Raw genomic sequence first — 14310 nt, forward strand, 5'->3', positions numbered from 1 at the left:
TCAGTTATTATTTTTAGAGCCACGTGTCGAACTCCGAGTAACTCTTTTAGAAGCCTCCCCATTTTCCTCTTTCTTAGGTGTTTCTGAAACAGATGAATTTCCCTTTTTAGCCTTCTTAGATTTTGGTGGTTCCGGGTCAGCAGGAGGAGTCGGGTCAGAACCTATTTTAGCTTTTCCTTTAGCCTTCTTGGTTTTTGGCGGTTCCGGGTCAGAAGTCGGGTCAGAACCCATTTTGGCTTTGGCTTTAGCCCTCTTGGATTTTGGCGGTTCCGGGTCAGCATCAGAAGTCGGGTCAGAACCCATTTTGCCTTTGCCTTTAGCTCTCTTAGAATTTTGTGGTTCCGGGTTAGCAGCAAGAACCGGGTCAGAACCCATTGTAGCTTTGCCCCTAGAAGTGGACATTGAACCTTTAGCCTTCTTTGATTTTGGTGGTTCCGGGTCAGCGTCAGAAGTCGGGTCAGAACCCATTTTGCCTTTGCCCCGGCGAGTCGAGCTAGAAGTGATGGACATTGTTCCTTTAGCCTTCTTGGATTTTGGTGGTTCCGGGTCATCAGAATCCGGGTCAGAACCCATTTTAGCTTTGCCCCGACGAGTATTCTTGATTTTAGAGTCTTCCATTTTTACCCTTTTCTTTGATGATTGCATGGATGTCGAAGTACTTCCCACCTCAAAAATACTTCTTCTAGTTTTCTTCGACTTGGGTGACGTACTATCATCCATTTTACCTTTGCCTTTAAGACGGCGAATCATGCCACGTGTCCGAACACCGGTAGTCGGCAAATCTGCCGGAGAAGACGGAGCTGTTTTACCCTCAGAGATAGTTAATTTCGATACCTTAGTAGTAAGTAATTGAACCTGACGACCAGTAATTCGAATCGAGCTACGTGTCACATTTGGCGTCTTCTTGGGTGGTGTTTGGGGTTTCTTGAACTTGTTTTGAGAGACAGCAAGAGGAGAGTTGAGTATACGATTGGAGCTTCTAGTAGCAATGGCGGTGGTGGGCTCCATATTTGCTTTTTTCTTGGAATAAGAAGAAGTGTTACCATTATCAGAGGTGTTAGTTTTGGGTTTCTTGGACTTGGGTGGTACTTGAGGATCAGAAATAGAATCCAGTTTGGCTTTGTTACTGCGAGTAGAGCTTCGAGTAGTAACAACGGTGGGTGGTTGAGTATCGGAATTAGAATCCAATTTTGCTTTGCCACTGCGAGTAGAGCTACGAGTAGTAACAATGGCGGGTGGCTCCATAGTTTTCTTTTTCTTGGGTGCCATTTGAGAACAGAGCTTTCTTTCTTCCTGTTTCTTTGTGTACAGTTTGTTGTATTTTTGAGTTAGACGGTTATGGGGATTGACAGAGAAATAGAGTAGTTATAGAACTGACTTTGAGTTGATAGTCTATGACTACTTAGACTTATATTTCAGTACATATCTTTCCCTCGCTTTTGGGCTCCCTATTCAAAATGCCGTGATACAATAAAGCTTTCTTTCAAACATAAAAAAAAAATATACGGTCCTTATAAAACACATTCAACTTTTAATTACTTAAAATATGCAATTTTGATCCTTGTCTCTATCACTAATTTTCAAAATTATTAACCGCTCCACTATTTAATTATATATGTGTTATGTTAAATTAGTATTGTTAATCTGTATTTGAGGATAGTGGTCCAAATATAACATATTTCTTATAAAAAGGGATCAAAAGCACACATTTTAATTAATTAAAGGTCGGATGTGTTGAGTCATACTCCCTGTGTCTTAATATATTTGTCGCATTTTTCATTTACGTGTCCATTAAGAAAACATCTATAAGGATAGCATTTTGACTATTTTACCCTCTTAACATATTCCATCATGTTATCTCTTCTCAATAAATATTGGTATATGAACTCACAAAATCAACCCATTGATATAATTAATACAAAGGTAAAATGGAAAAAAAGTTACTTAATTTTATCTTGGGTAAATAAAATGATAAATATTTTGAGACAAATATTTTTAGTAAAGACGACAAATATTTTGAGACGGAAAGAATATCTCACAAGGATCAAATCAAAATTTACCTATAAATGAGGTTTCAAAAATGTTATTCTCCCTAAAATATATAAACAATAAAAAACTTAAAATGGTACTCCCAACTGTTTTTTCTTTCAAATTACAATAACTTTAAATTCTTTTTTTTTTCTACTATTAATAAGCGGGAACGGGGAGGACCTTCCCGTTAATATGAGTTGACGGAAAAGCCCTCCGATTTCCAATTATACAACATGCTTGCCTGCTAACGAGGGCACTTTGGTAACTTCATGTGCTGCTAGCTAGGGATACCTTCAAACAATCTTTAGACGAGTGTAAGAGCCTGTTTGGATTGGCTTATAAGTTGCTTATAAGCTATTTTCAGCTTTTTTGAGTGTTTGGGTAAAAAATTTAGCTTAAAAGTCATTTTGTGCTTAAAATAAGCTCAAAAAAATAATTAGGCCGTTTGACTTAACTTATCTAAAGCAGCTCATAGGCTGAAAACAGCTTATAAGCCAAAAAAAAAGTTGGGTTACCTCAACTTATTTTTTTATAAAATTTACTTGGTGTAACTACCCCTAAGACTTATTTATAGATAATATCTAACCCTTTTAATATTTATGATCCATAAATATATTTTTCAAATTTTACACTTCATAGCTACCCCACTTTTTTACTAAATAACCGTGCAGCACCATATCCCTGTTTAGACGCATAGTTCCCAAATATACTCTATCTCTCTCCCTAAATACACACAATTAACTCCCAATTCCCCCCATTTCTTCCATAATTCAAATCCGTTTCTTTCACTTTTTCAATTATCAATTCTGTTTTTCACTCTCACATAACTCCACATTATTTTTTACAGTTTCTAAGAAAAACATTTACCAAAAATAGGTAAGTTTTTTTTTCGGTTTTGATTTTGTATCTTTGTATTTCAAGCATATTTTTTGGCAAGATGCATGTTGTTTGCTTTTTTTTTTTTTTTTTTTTTTTTTTTTTTTTTTTTGTAAAATTCTCTGTTGCTTTAATTTCATCATTCTCTGATATAAAAATCATCCATTCTTAGTGTTGCTTTTCCTCAAGATTCACAGATTCGATTTCAATGGCTGAAATCGGCTCTCCGGGCACGAGAACTCGAGGTATAGAAAATATAATAGATGGTCCTAATTTCTCTTTGGGATTTACTCAACAAGAAAACCCCATTGCAGGAGGGCCATCTTATGCTGAGACGCGTAGCAAAAAAATCAATGATCCAAGAAGGACGAAACAACATCATGATTCTCATGATGATAAAGAAACAAAGAGGAAACAGTCAGCACCAGATAAAAAAGTTTCTCAAGTGCCGCTACAGAAGAAGAGAAAGGTTACCAAGACTGTTCCTGGAGGGAAGGGCAAAAAAGTAGTTCAGAAAAAAACCTTCAATTGATGTAGAAGACGATGAAGAGGTATTTTTCCCCTTTTCATGAATGTATTTCAATTCACCAGATCTATATTTACCATATATTTATGTGTATTTTTTTCGTATTTCCTTTGGTTTTAAATTATTTATGTGTTTTTCAATTTGTTATGTACATTTTATCATCTGGTAGTTATGTTTTTGTGTTTTGTTATATTTTTATTTTTAATCTGGGTTGGACATTTTATCAGTATAATTGTTCATTATATTTCAGTGTATTTCAGTGAATGTCAAAAATACGGACATGTTTGTTATAGATTTTAAGACTTTAGCAGTTGTGTTTCTTTGTAGTTGTGATTTCTTGTTTTTAAATTTTTGTATCTTAGCTTTGTAGGGAAAATTGACTGTGTTTTACATATGTCATTTGTTCTAGGATTCTAGATTTTTGGTCACGAAGCAGCCTGCTGTGGCCCCATCTATGCAAAGATACACGAACGTCAATGTAATCAGTGACATTAGGGGTAAACTAACAGGGGTTGGTCAGATGGACAAGTTTGCAGACTCTATTTTTGGGAAATATCTCAGAATGCAGCATATGGATGTACAAGCATAGTTGTTCAGGTGATTCATGGTTAAAGAGCTTAAGGGAAGTACATACGAGTGCTTTACATTTGAAATAAATGGAAAAGTATTGCGTTTTAGCATTAGAGAATTTGCACTAATCTTCGGATTGAATTGTGTCTCGACGCAAATGAGTTTGTATACGATAAGACGGAAAAAATAGGCTTATGGATGATTATTTGGGTGGAACATCGATCACATCAAAAGAGGCAGCCGATCGAGTGTTTCAACAATACAGATTGGGAGGACAAAGGCGAGGACGCAGTCAAGATGGCCATATTGTATTTTATAAATACATTCGTATTCTGCGGTGAGCCTGTTCGATCGAACATACCTAGGATACATTTTGTTAGAGGATGGGAGATATGTTGATTATCCTTGGGGCAAAGAGTCCTTCAAAGAGTTGGTTACAAGCATTAGTCAGAAATATGCCGACTTCAAGCAATATTATAGGATTCATGGAATGCCAATTGCCATGCAAGTTTGGCTGACTTTCCTCTTGTGGTTCGCTATTTTCGGCTTAACAACCGATTCTCCAATAAACCAACTTGTTGCTTGCCTCTGTGAATATACCTTGTCCTTCAAAGGGCATGTATGTTCGTCATGGAAATACCTAACTCTGAACAGTTCATATTTTCCAACACTTGACGCTCGTAATTTCCATTCACATTCAGGCGACATACATACGACTGTATAGCTACAAATAAAACATAGATCAGTATGAAGTCACTCTCAGTAACGAGCAGTTTGTAATGCATTTATTATCTCCCGCAAAGTTAGAATATGGAAAGTACATACCTTATAGCATTTGATCTCTCATTGAAATTGAATCGTTCTCGAATAGCATAATTCGCCATTACAAGTTTCAATGTATCCTTATCCTTGTAAATTTGATCTACAAAAATTTCCTTCTGTTCTGCGTTGGAAATAATCAATTTGTTGTCCTCTCTAAAAATACAAATGACCTTTCCACAATTTAACAGATCGAATTCATTAGAATCATACGCATCCATATCCTCCAAATTATCATCGTATCCAAGTTAAAGCACATCGTCTCTAAAAACACACTCACCAGTTGCAATCTCGTCAACATCATTATCTGTAATACTAACGCACAATGGATACATCCCCAAAACACTTTTTTCCCACCCATTCAACATACACCCTAACTCCCGTATCGTTGTGTATTTCCATTGGTTGAGTATCCCCTCAACAACATATTTTATTGAGATTTTGTTTACGACTATCCGGACCAAGTTGAGTTGAAATCGTAGCAACCAATTCATCGTTTTTGCAATAATCCTTTGAATACACTCGCATCTATTTTTTAGTTAACATAACAATTTTGATCGTTCCAAAACGAATGTCGGATCAAAGCGGTTACCTTTGGCCATTTATATCATTACAAATAGAGCGATACGTTGTAATGCGATCTTCCTCTTGTTCTCCACTAGAACAACATATCTCAATCGGCATTGTTGAAAAATTTAATAAACGAAAGGGATTTTCTTTGTATTAGCGCAAACTGATTGTTGAAAAAAATAATTAAAAGAAAGGAACTTTTGCTATATTTTGGGAAAGATAAGATCTTTGGTTTTGTTTTTTGAATTCAAAAAGTATTTGAATAGAGTTAATTTGATTGACAGACGTTAGCTGTAATGGAACCTCATGAGGTTTGTGTGAATCATGGAACCATTAATACAAATCACCATTTAATTTGGAAAAGACTCTTATTGCCATAAATATAGCCGTTTTTTACTCAACAGCCGAGCTATATATCGATGTATTTCACTATATTTCAGCCAGCCGAGATTCATCTGAAATATACCAAAAACCAGCTACGAAAAGTAAATATTCAACTTATAGCTATAACTTGTTAGAGGCTACTAAAAGGTAGCTATTTGTGTAAGTTTTACTATTTTTTTTAGCTTATAAGCGTCTTAAAATAAGCTCATCCAAACAGGCTCTAAATAACTAAGCTTAATTCTGGGCCCCATCTGAAATTCCCATGCTAATTGCAACTTGGACAATTTGCAGGATTGGCCTTCGCTGCGGTGGTCTTTAATTTTTATCCCTCAAATTAGTAGTCTTTAATTTTTGCCTTTCGCTAAAAGCTCTTTGGTTCGGGTTCAAACTTTTGCTCAGTCAAAAATTTTAAAAAATTCGCAAGGCATAATAAGTTGGGTTTCAAACTCTACCTTAAGCAAAAAAAAATTGTTGGAATTCTGCAAACCTCTGCCTTAAGGCCTAATTTTGGGTCTAACTTATGTCCTGCGAATCCCAACTTATACCTTGCGATTTTTTTTTTTTTTTATTGATTCTAGGTTGAGTTCGAACCCAGGACCTCTGAGTGTTAAGCGAAGGGCAAATATTAAAGACCACTAATTTAAGGGATAAAAATTAAAGACCACGCCAAAAGAAGGACAATCCGCGCAAAAAAATGTTGCGACTTTCCAACCTTTCAAGTATCATTCATGTGGAAATGAGGGCCCATTTAATTTTCCATTTGACACTCTTCATTTGCAGCTTTTTTAATGTAGTCTCTATCTGTTCACTTTTACTTGTCCACTTTTAATTATGCACATTCATTGAGAAATAATAAATGAAATGCATAATTTACCAATGTACTCATATTGATTGGTGCATATTTTTATTGGATTTGAAAAATGATTTGAAATAAGTATTTAATGCTATGGGTAAAACAAACAAAAAAATTATCTTGTTTTGATATGCTAAAAGCAACAAGTAAAAGAAAAAACTATTTTTGGAATACTGGATAAGTAAAAGTGAACGGAGGAAGTATTCACTTTTGTGGTAATTCTATATTTTCCCCTCTTTATTATATTCCCTCCGTTCACTTTTGACTATGCACACTCCTTAAGAAATAATAAATGAAGTGCATAATTTACCAATGTACCTACATTAATTGATGCATATTTTTATTGGATTTGAAAAATGATTTGAAATTAGTATTTAATACTATGGGTAAAACAGGAAAAAAAAAATTGTTTTGTCTTGATATGTTAAAAGTGACAAGTAAAAATAAAAATGTATTTTTAGAATACTGGACAGATAAAAATAAACGAGAGAATAGCTTATATCCCGTTGGGGGACCCTTCTTGCCTAAAGTATGTGTTATGGAGAATACGTTTCCATACCTTCACCTCTTTGTGTCATCTATGGTAAACGCTGTCAGCCTAATATAAAAAGTAAAATCCTAAGCGATTAACCTTGAGCATTTTATTTATTCTAACTAACAGATCTAAACCTAGATTATCAATATAAGAAAAATGCTAGATTACTCATTCAAGTGATCTGATTCGAAATCTATACTTCTATAAATAAAGGTTATTTCAGCCACCAATTTTAATATTTTCACTTGTGTTTGGGCTCGTGCATAGCATGGGATTTTATAACTAGTCGACTTTAGAGAAGATCAAATTAATCGATTCCACTGGTCAAAATGTAATCTGTTGTCTTTCGTTTTGAGACTTTCAAAATTAATGTGTTAAAATTAATATGTCTCTGGACTATTTTAAAACTTGTTGCAGAAGTTTGTCTATATTGGAAAACCAAAGAGTCAATATGCATAATTATCCTAGAAAATGTGAGTTTTAAATTTGAATTTTGTTCTCTCTCATCAAATTAATTATTACTCCTATAACTTATGTTTTCAATGCATAAAAGAAATAAAAATATATGATGAAGTGAAAGATTTTACTGTTTGATGCTCATATGCATTAAAAAAAGTAATCAAAGCTCCATTTTTTAGAGATAATTTCAGAAAATCGGATTTCACTCCATAACATTAACCTCTCTGGTGGTTCATAATATTAAGCTCACCTCCCTCTTACCTTTTTATAATAAGTGTGTTAATTTTTTTTTATTGTTAAATATCAGATATCTTTTATATTCTAAAATTATCCTTTTGTTCCATTTAATTATTAACATACCTAAAAAGTTTACAAAAGACACATACTACATGTTCTTCCCCTCCCTTCATAACCATTTGTTGTCCAATTTAAAGCCCTAGTGAACAGTTTTTGCATCCAATATTGTTTCTTTAATCACAATAGCCAAGATCCTGCGACGTTATTTTGTCATTGTAAGGCGCCAAATCCTCCAACTTTATAAATTACACGATATGTGATAAAGCTCTAGTAATACTTGGCACGAATGGCTTGGCCATACATGGAAGTACTTTCAAGAAAGACAGAACTCATCAGGGATCGCCTCTGAGGTGGACACGATCTTTCACTTAAACATTCTAACTAAATCTTATTCTATTTGGACATTTGAGGTGGGCCTGAATTATGTCATTTAGACATTTTTCGATGATAATAAGTTAGAGTTGATAATAAGACGTTCAGCAGTGATTGACCTCAACCCCAACAAGCGAGCAAATTACCTTGAGTATAAACGGTCGTTTGGTAGGTGGTTAAAGTTATGCAGTATTAGTAATAGGAAATTAATGTCACGACCCAACCGGAGGGCCGCGACGGTCACCCGGTGCTAACCCACCGGGCACCTCTTGACATACTTTCACATTACATCTAGGTGAGCCACATAGCTAAATCATACTTTCCATTCATCATCATTCTAATCTCGTTGGGCGACAATTCATTTATATCATCATTAACGACTATGCCCAAATAAATGTACATAAGCCGACGAGGCTTAAATAAATAATATCCCAAAATATAGGCCGACAAGGCCAAACACATCTAACCATATACACATGTCTACGAGCTTCTAAGAAGATTATGTCATATCATATAGGCGGGACAGGACCCCGCCGTGCCCATAAATATGTACACAAAAGAATCTATACCAAAAGCTGTAGCTCCAAATGAAATGGAGCTTCGCTATGTAGTCCCTGAATAATGAGGCTATGGAACAAGTCTGTCTCCCTGGCCACCGCGGGCATGACGCAGCGTCCACAAAAAAAAAGGACGTCAGTACGAACAATGTACTGAGTATGTAAAGCATGATCAACATCAATAAGAAAGCATAATAGACAACATGTGAAATATCATAGGATGGGAGATAGTAGTATCATCATCATAGCACTTACTTGCCTTTCATAGGGACATTCCATTTCTATTGCGTATCCGTGTACATACATCCATTCTCGTATTCGTAGTCATATTTCCATTCATAATCATGTTCATATCATATACATATCACATATATTGCATATACTTAGCATATTCATACTCATATTGATATCATATACATAGCATTTACATAGCATACCCGACCACGAAGGTTCGGTGTTTCACATACCTGGCCCTACCAAGGCTCAATGTCATACATACCTGGCCCTACCAAGGCTCAGGGTTATCCGTACCCAACTGCAGTGGTGTGCGCGCATTATATATACATACCTATTTACTATATTCTACTCGGCCATATAAGCTCAGGGTTTCATAATAGCCATACATAGGCACATATACCTATAAGCTCATAAGCATCTTTAGCATCGTTACTATCGTCTTTCATTTCATCTATACCTAGAGGATTACTCGTCGTATAAGGAATTTAGTACAATCGTAACATATCGAGGATCATAAGCTTAGTAGCTTTTTAGAGATAGGATCATTGGAGAATATCATAGGCTCATAGAAGAATAGATATTTGGCCAAGGAACCATGCCTTATGAAAGAAGGGTTAGCCTTACATACCTTTCCGTTCAACTATTCTATCACTTGCACGTTCTTCTTCAATGCTCACGTTTCTACCTTCATTGGAGTACATACTAACATTAGAAAATCGATAGCTTAGCATACTTGACTAAAGCTAGAGAAAATTGGACAGCATCTCCTTTATTTACACGACTTCCTCCATATCATATATCAACTCCCAAACATCAATACTAACATTCACAACATCATAACAATAGCCTTTATTCACCTATATTATCCTTACTTCTCAATTCACTTCCAATCATCCATATTCATGGTCATAACACACGATTACGTTCATTCACATACAATGTCTATTCCATACTCTCAATATCATTTATAACATGTTTATAATCATAATGTATCAAGAATTGTAACTCAATCCAAATATTTACTCAAAAGTGACACTATTCCCAATTCATGATCCATTTCCTATTTCCTTATATAATCCAAGTGTTTCAACTTTCAAATACCTTAAACAACATGGAAATATCATAAAACTTACCTTAGATGGTGTAGGAATGAACCTTGGGTGCAAACACTTCACTTGAGCAAAACCCTAGTTTCACCTTCACTTGGATTTCTTGTCTTGGATGAATTTTAATGGGTTTCTTACACTTGATTCACTTAATATCTCTTGAATTTTTATGGGAAAAATGTTCTAGAGAGTTCTAGAGAGAAGGAGTGAAAAATGGAAATGAAATAATGAACTTAGTCCCCTTTTTAATAACTTAGAAATCTGATCTGTCGGGAAAATATACGGACACTTATACGGTCCGTATAAACTTATACGGTCCGTATAAGTGACCGTGAAATCGACCCCTTAGCCTCTCGTCTCTGTGACCATTATACGGCACATTATACGGTCCGTATAAGTGACCGTATAATCCCATCAGTGAGGGACCTTCACTGTGATGGTTCTGCGGTCCATTATACGGACCGTATAACATTATACAGACCGTATAATCGACCGTATAACCCATCAGTTCACTGATCTTATTCTCGTCACTTCATTTGATCTCCAGTCCTTATGGAACCTTCTTAAAACTTGTTCATCACCTCATTAACAATCTAAGGGACGTTATAACTCTTCTCCAAATCATTATTAAGCCGTCATTAACTCGTTACTCGTAAATCTCTTCCGATACTTATCGTATGCCCTGTCTTCTCTTGGCAAACTTTCTCCCCTTACTTCGAATACCTTTGAAATCTTAATTAGGGTCATCAAATGTCATTCCTTACTTATCGAAATACCATATACTTCGTGCTCTTCGTTAGCCTATTCACTGTGCATCAACGGAAAATTTTTCGAGGTGTAACATTTTTCCCCCCTTAAGAACATTCGTCTTTGAATGTTAAGCTCTCGGGGATTCTATAAAAATTTCGCCAGAGTTTCCCCTATAATGTAGCACTACCACCCTGTCACAACAGCCCACAATAACAATGCCTCACAGGGCCATAACATAATAGCAATAGAATTTGGCCACACACGACCCAATGCATAAAAGGAAAACATACATACCTTATGATCTTGATGTCTCATCTTGGCCCTCTTCCGGGGGCTGAAATAAGTGCAGGTATTTGGATTTCATGATTTCTTCCGCTTCCAATGTCATCTCTTCTCGATTATTATTTCTCCACAAAACTTTAACTGAGGCCATTTCTTTGTTTCTAAGCCTCCGTATTTGCCTATCTAATATGGCAATGGGTACCTCTTCATAAATCAATTTTTCTGTCACTTGAACATCATTTACTGGAACGATCCTAGTAGGATCTCCAACACATTTATGAAGCATCAAGACATGAAAAACTGGGTGGACTGACTCTAAATCAGGAGGTAGATCTAATTCGTAAGCCACTTTGCCTACCTTGCGCATAATTTCATAAGGCCCAATGTACCGGGGACTAAGCTCCCCCTTTTTGCCAAATCTCATAACGCCTTTCATTGGCGACACTTTTAAGAATACCCAATCTTTAACTTGAAACTCTAAGTCCCTTCGGCGATTATCCGCATAGGACTTTTGACGACTTTGGGCTGCTAATAACCGATCTTGTATGAGCTTAACTTTCTCTATGGCTTGCTGGACCAAGTCCGGCCCTATCAATTTAGACTCTTCTACTTCAAACCACCCAATTGGGGATCTACACTTTCGCCCATATAAAGCCTCATACGGGGCCATTTGGATGCTAGAATGATAACTGTTATTGTAAGCAAACTCAATGAGTGGTAAGTGATCCTCCCAATTACCTCCAAAATCTAACATGCATGCCCATAACATATCCTTAAAGGTCTGAATGGTACGTTCAGCTTGTCTATCAGTCTGTGGATGAAATGCCGTGCTAAGGCTCAATTGAGTCCCCAAACCCTCTTGGAAGGACTTCCAAAAATTAGCTGTAAACTGAGTTCCTCTATCTGAGATAATAGATTCTGGAACACCATGAAGTCGCACTATCTCTTTCACATAAAGCTTTGCATAATCTTCTGCCACATACGTAGTTCTGACTGGTAAGAAATGAGCTGACTTCGTAAGTCTATCCACAATCACCATATAGAGTCATACTTACGTCGAGAATGGGGTAAACCTGTAATGAAGTCCATGTTAATTACTTCCCACTTCCAGGTTGGGATTTCTATAGCTTGCAACAATCCGCTCGGCTTTTGGTGCTCGATTGTCACGACCCAACCCCGTAGGCCGTGACTAGTGCCCGAGCTGGGCACCCATACACACCTGCTGACCATAATCAGCGTACAAACAGATTATACATATACAGAAGTCAAACAGTAGATCATAACTGGCATGACCAGATCGTGTACAAACAGAAAAGTAATACGTCGCCCCAAATATGTCACAAACATATATACATATCGCTGTCATATCTTTCAGCGAATAATATCACACATAAGCCGGTAAGGCTATCGTAGTATAGGGGGACGTCCAAATCACAAATCACACGGACACAACTGAACAGTGATTACCCATAACCCACACATATGTCTACAGACCTCTACGAATAATAACAGAATCATATGACGGGACAGGGCCCCGCCGTACCCCTGAATAAACATATGCATATGTACAATAACAGAATCTGGACCAAAGTATAGGCTCCGGAACAAGGGAGCGCTCCAAGACAGCTGAACAGGAATCCTAAGCTGGTGGGTCATCCAAATAAATACCTGTACCTGCGCGCTGAAACGAAACCGAAGAAAGGGGTCAAGCACGAAAATACGTAGAGTATGCAAAGCATGAGATATAGTAAACAGGATCATAATCGGAATAAGAAGTACAGAGAATAAATGCAAAATCCAGAATGCCAAAATACTTACTTATCAAAACACAAATCATGCACAGGGCTCTTAGAATATGGTCGCCCGCCCGTCATTGGCGCCATAACACATCATACTCCAGAAGATTTCATATCTCCGAAACCCGACATATCACATATCACATATACACGTACCTGGGCCCCATAGCGGAGGGGCTCGGCGAACCGGACACATCATAACACCAAATATACACGGATGCACCCCCGCCCTATAGCAGGGGCTCGGCGAACCGGACACATCATACTCCTAGTAATATCACATAGTGCGCACGATAACATAACCGGCCCGGACTCGGCGAAAGATATAACCATATGCACGAGCAGAGTCGTGGGAGACCATATGCAGTTTAAATCACTTTCAAAAACTCCATAGAATAGTCAAATCAAGTTTTTCCCCGAATGCCACTAGGGAACATATCAAATAGAACTTTGGAAATCATAGTTACGTATCGGAATCATAAGTATAAGAATCATCATTTCAGACTCAACAGATAAGTATATAATCATACTCGGGGGTCAGAAAGATAGTCATATTAAGTTCTTTCAAAAGGTCGTTAGCACTATACAAAGAAAACTCGCGGGACCCACGGACGAGCATCAACCCAATCCGGGCCCTCCTATGAAAGACATAGTCATCATATGCTATAAAACCCCTTACGAACATATCGAGGCGATCCGATTCTGTCTACGAAAGTTACGGCCCTTTTTCCGACGTAGAACTTTTTAAGAACAAAACTTTTTATGCAACATTTGAAAATCAAATATTCCAAAGACATAAAGGCCATTATTCCATCACATTACGAATGACAAAGATAAAATGCAAAAAAGAATCGTAGGCATACTCGGATCGCAAGAGTAGAATTTTCTCGAGGCTCGTGTCATAGCCTATTTACAACTAAGGCATGCCAAAAGAAGGAAGGGTTAAGCTTTACATACCTCGATCGCTCTCAAAGCTAATCCAAATCAAACCTATGTCTCGGGCTCCCCAAGATCTACATAACATCAATAAATACCAGCGTTACTATAGGCATTTAGGAGTTCATTTCCAAACTAGCACGTAATTCTACGGAATTTGGGAAGCATTTCCGTAAATGCAACAACCCCGAGAATTCAACTGCCAAATTCATCAACAACAATACCAACAACTATTCCAACAACATCAACAATCAATTCGAAACGCATTCGGACATTAAAATTCTTCTCCACATATTCCGACAACATTCCAATTATGCTCACTACGACTACATACATACAAACCAATATATAATC

At 36.8% G+C, this 14310-nt stretch overlaps 1 protein-coding gene across 1 annotated transcript; it reads right to left on the bottom strand.

The window, feature by feature from the left end:
- LOC132039404 (uncharacterized) lies at nt 1-1269 on the bottom strand. The gene has a single exon (XM_059429891.1). The coding sequence runs from the start codon at nt 1267-1269 to the stop codon at nt 1-3; it is 1269 nt and encodes a 422-aa protein (XP_059285874.1).
- Nucleotides 1270-14310: the final 13041 nt, after the last annotated feature.

The sequence above is a fragment of the Lycium ferocissimum genome, chromosome 12 (genome assembly GCF_029784015.1).
Source record: "Lycium ferocissimum isolate CSIRO_LF1 chromosome 12, AGI_CSIRO_Lferr_CH_V1, whole genome shotgun sequence".
Taxonomy (NCBI): domain Eukaryota; kingdom Viridiplantae; phylum Streptophyta; class Magnoliopsida; order Solanales; family Solanaceae; genus Lycium; species Lycium ferocissimum.

Excerpts from the sequence above, each read along its gene's own strand:
- LOC132039404 (XM_059429891.1), bottom strand. The coding sequence starts at position 1,269 with ATGGCACCCAAGAAAAAGAAAACTATGGAGCCACCCGCCATTGTTACT.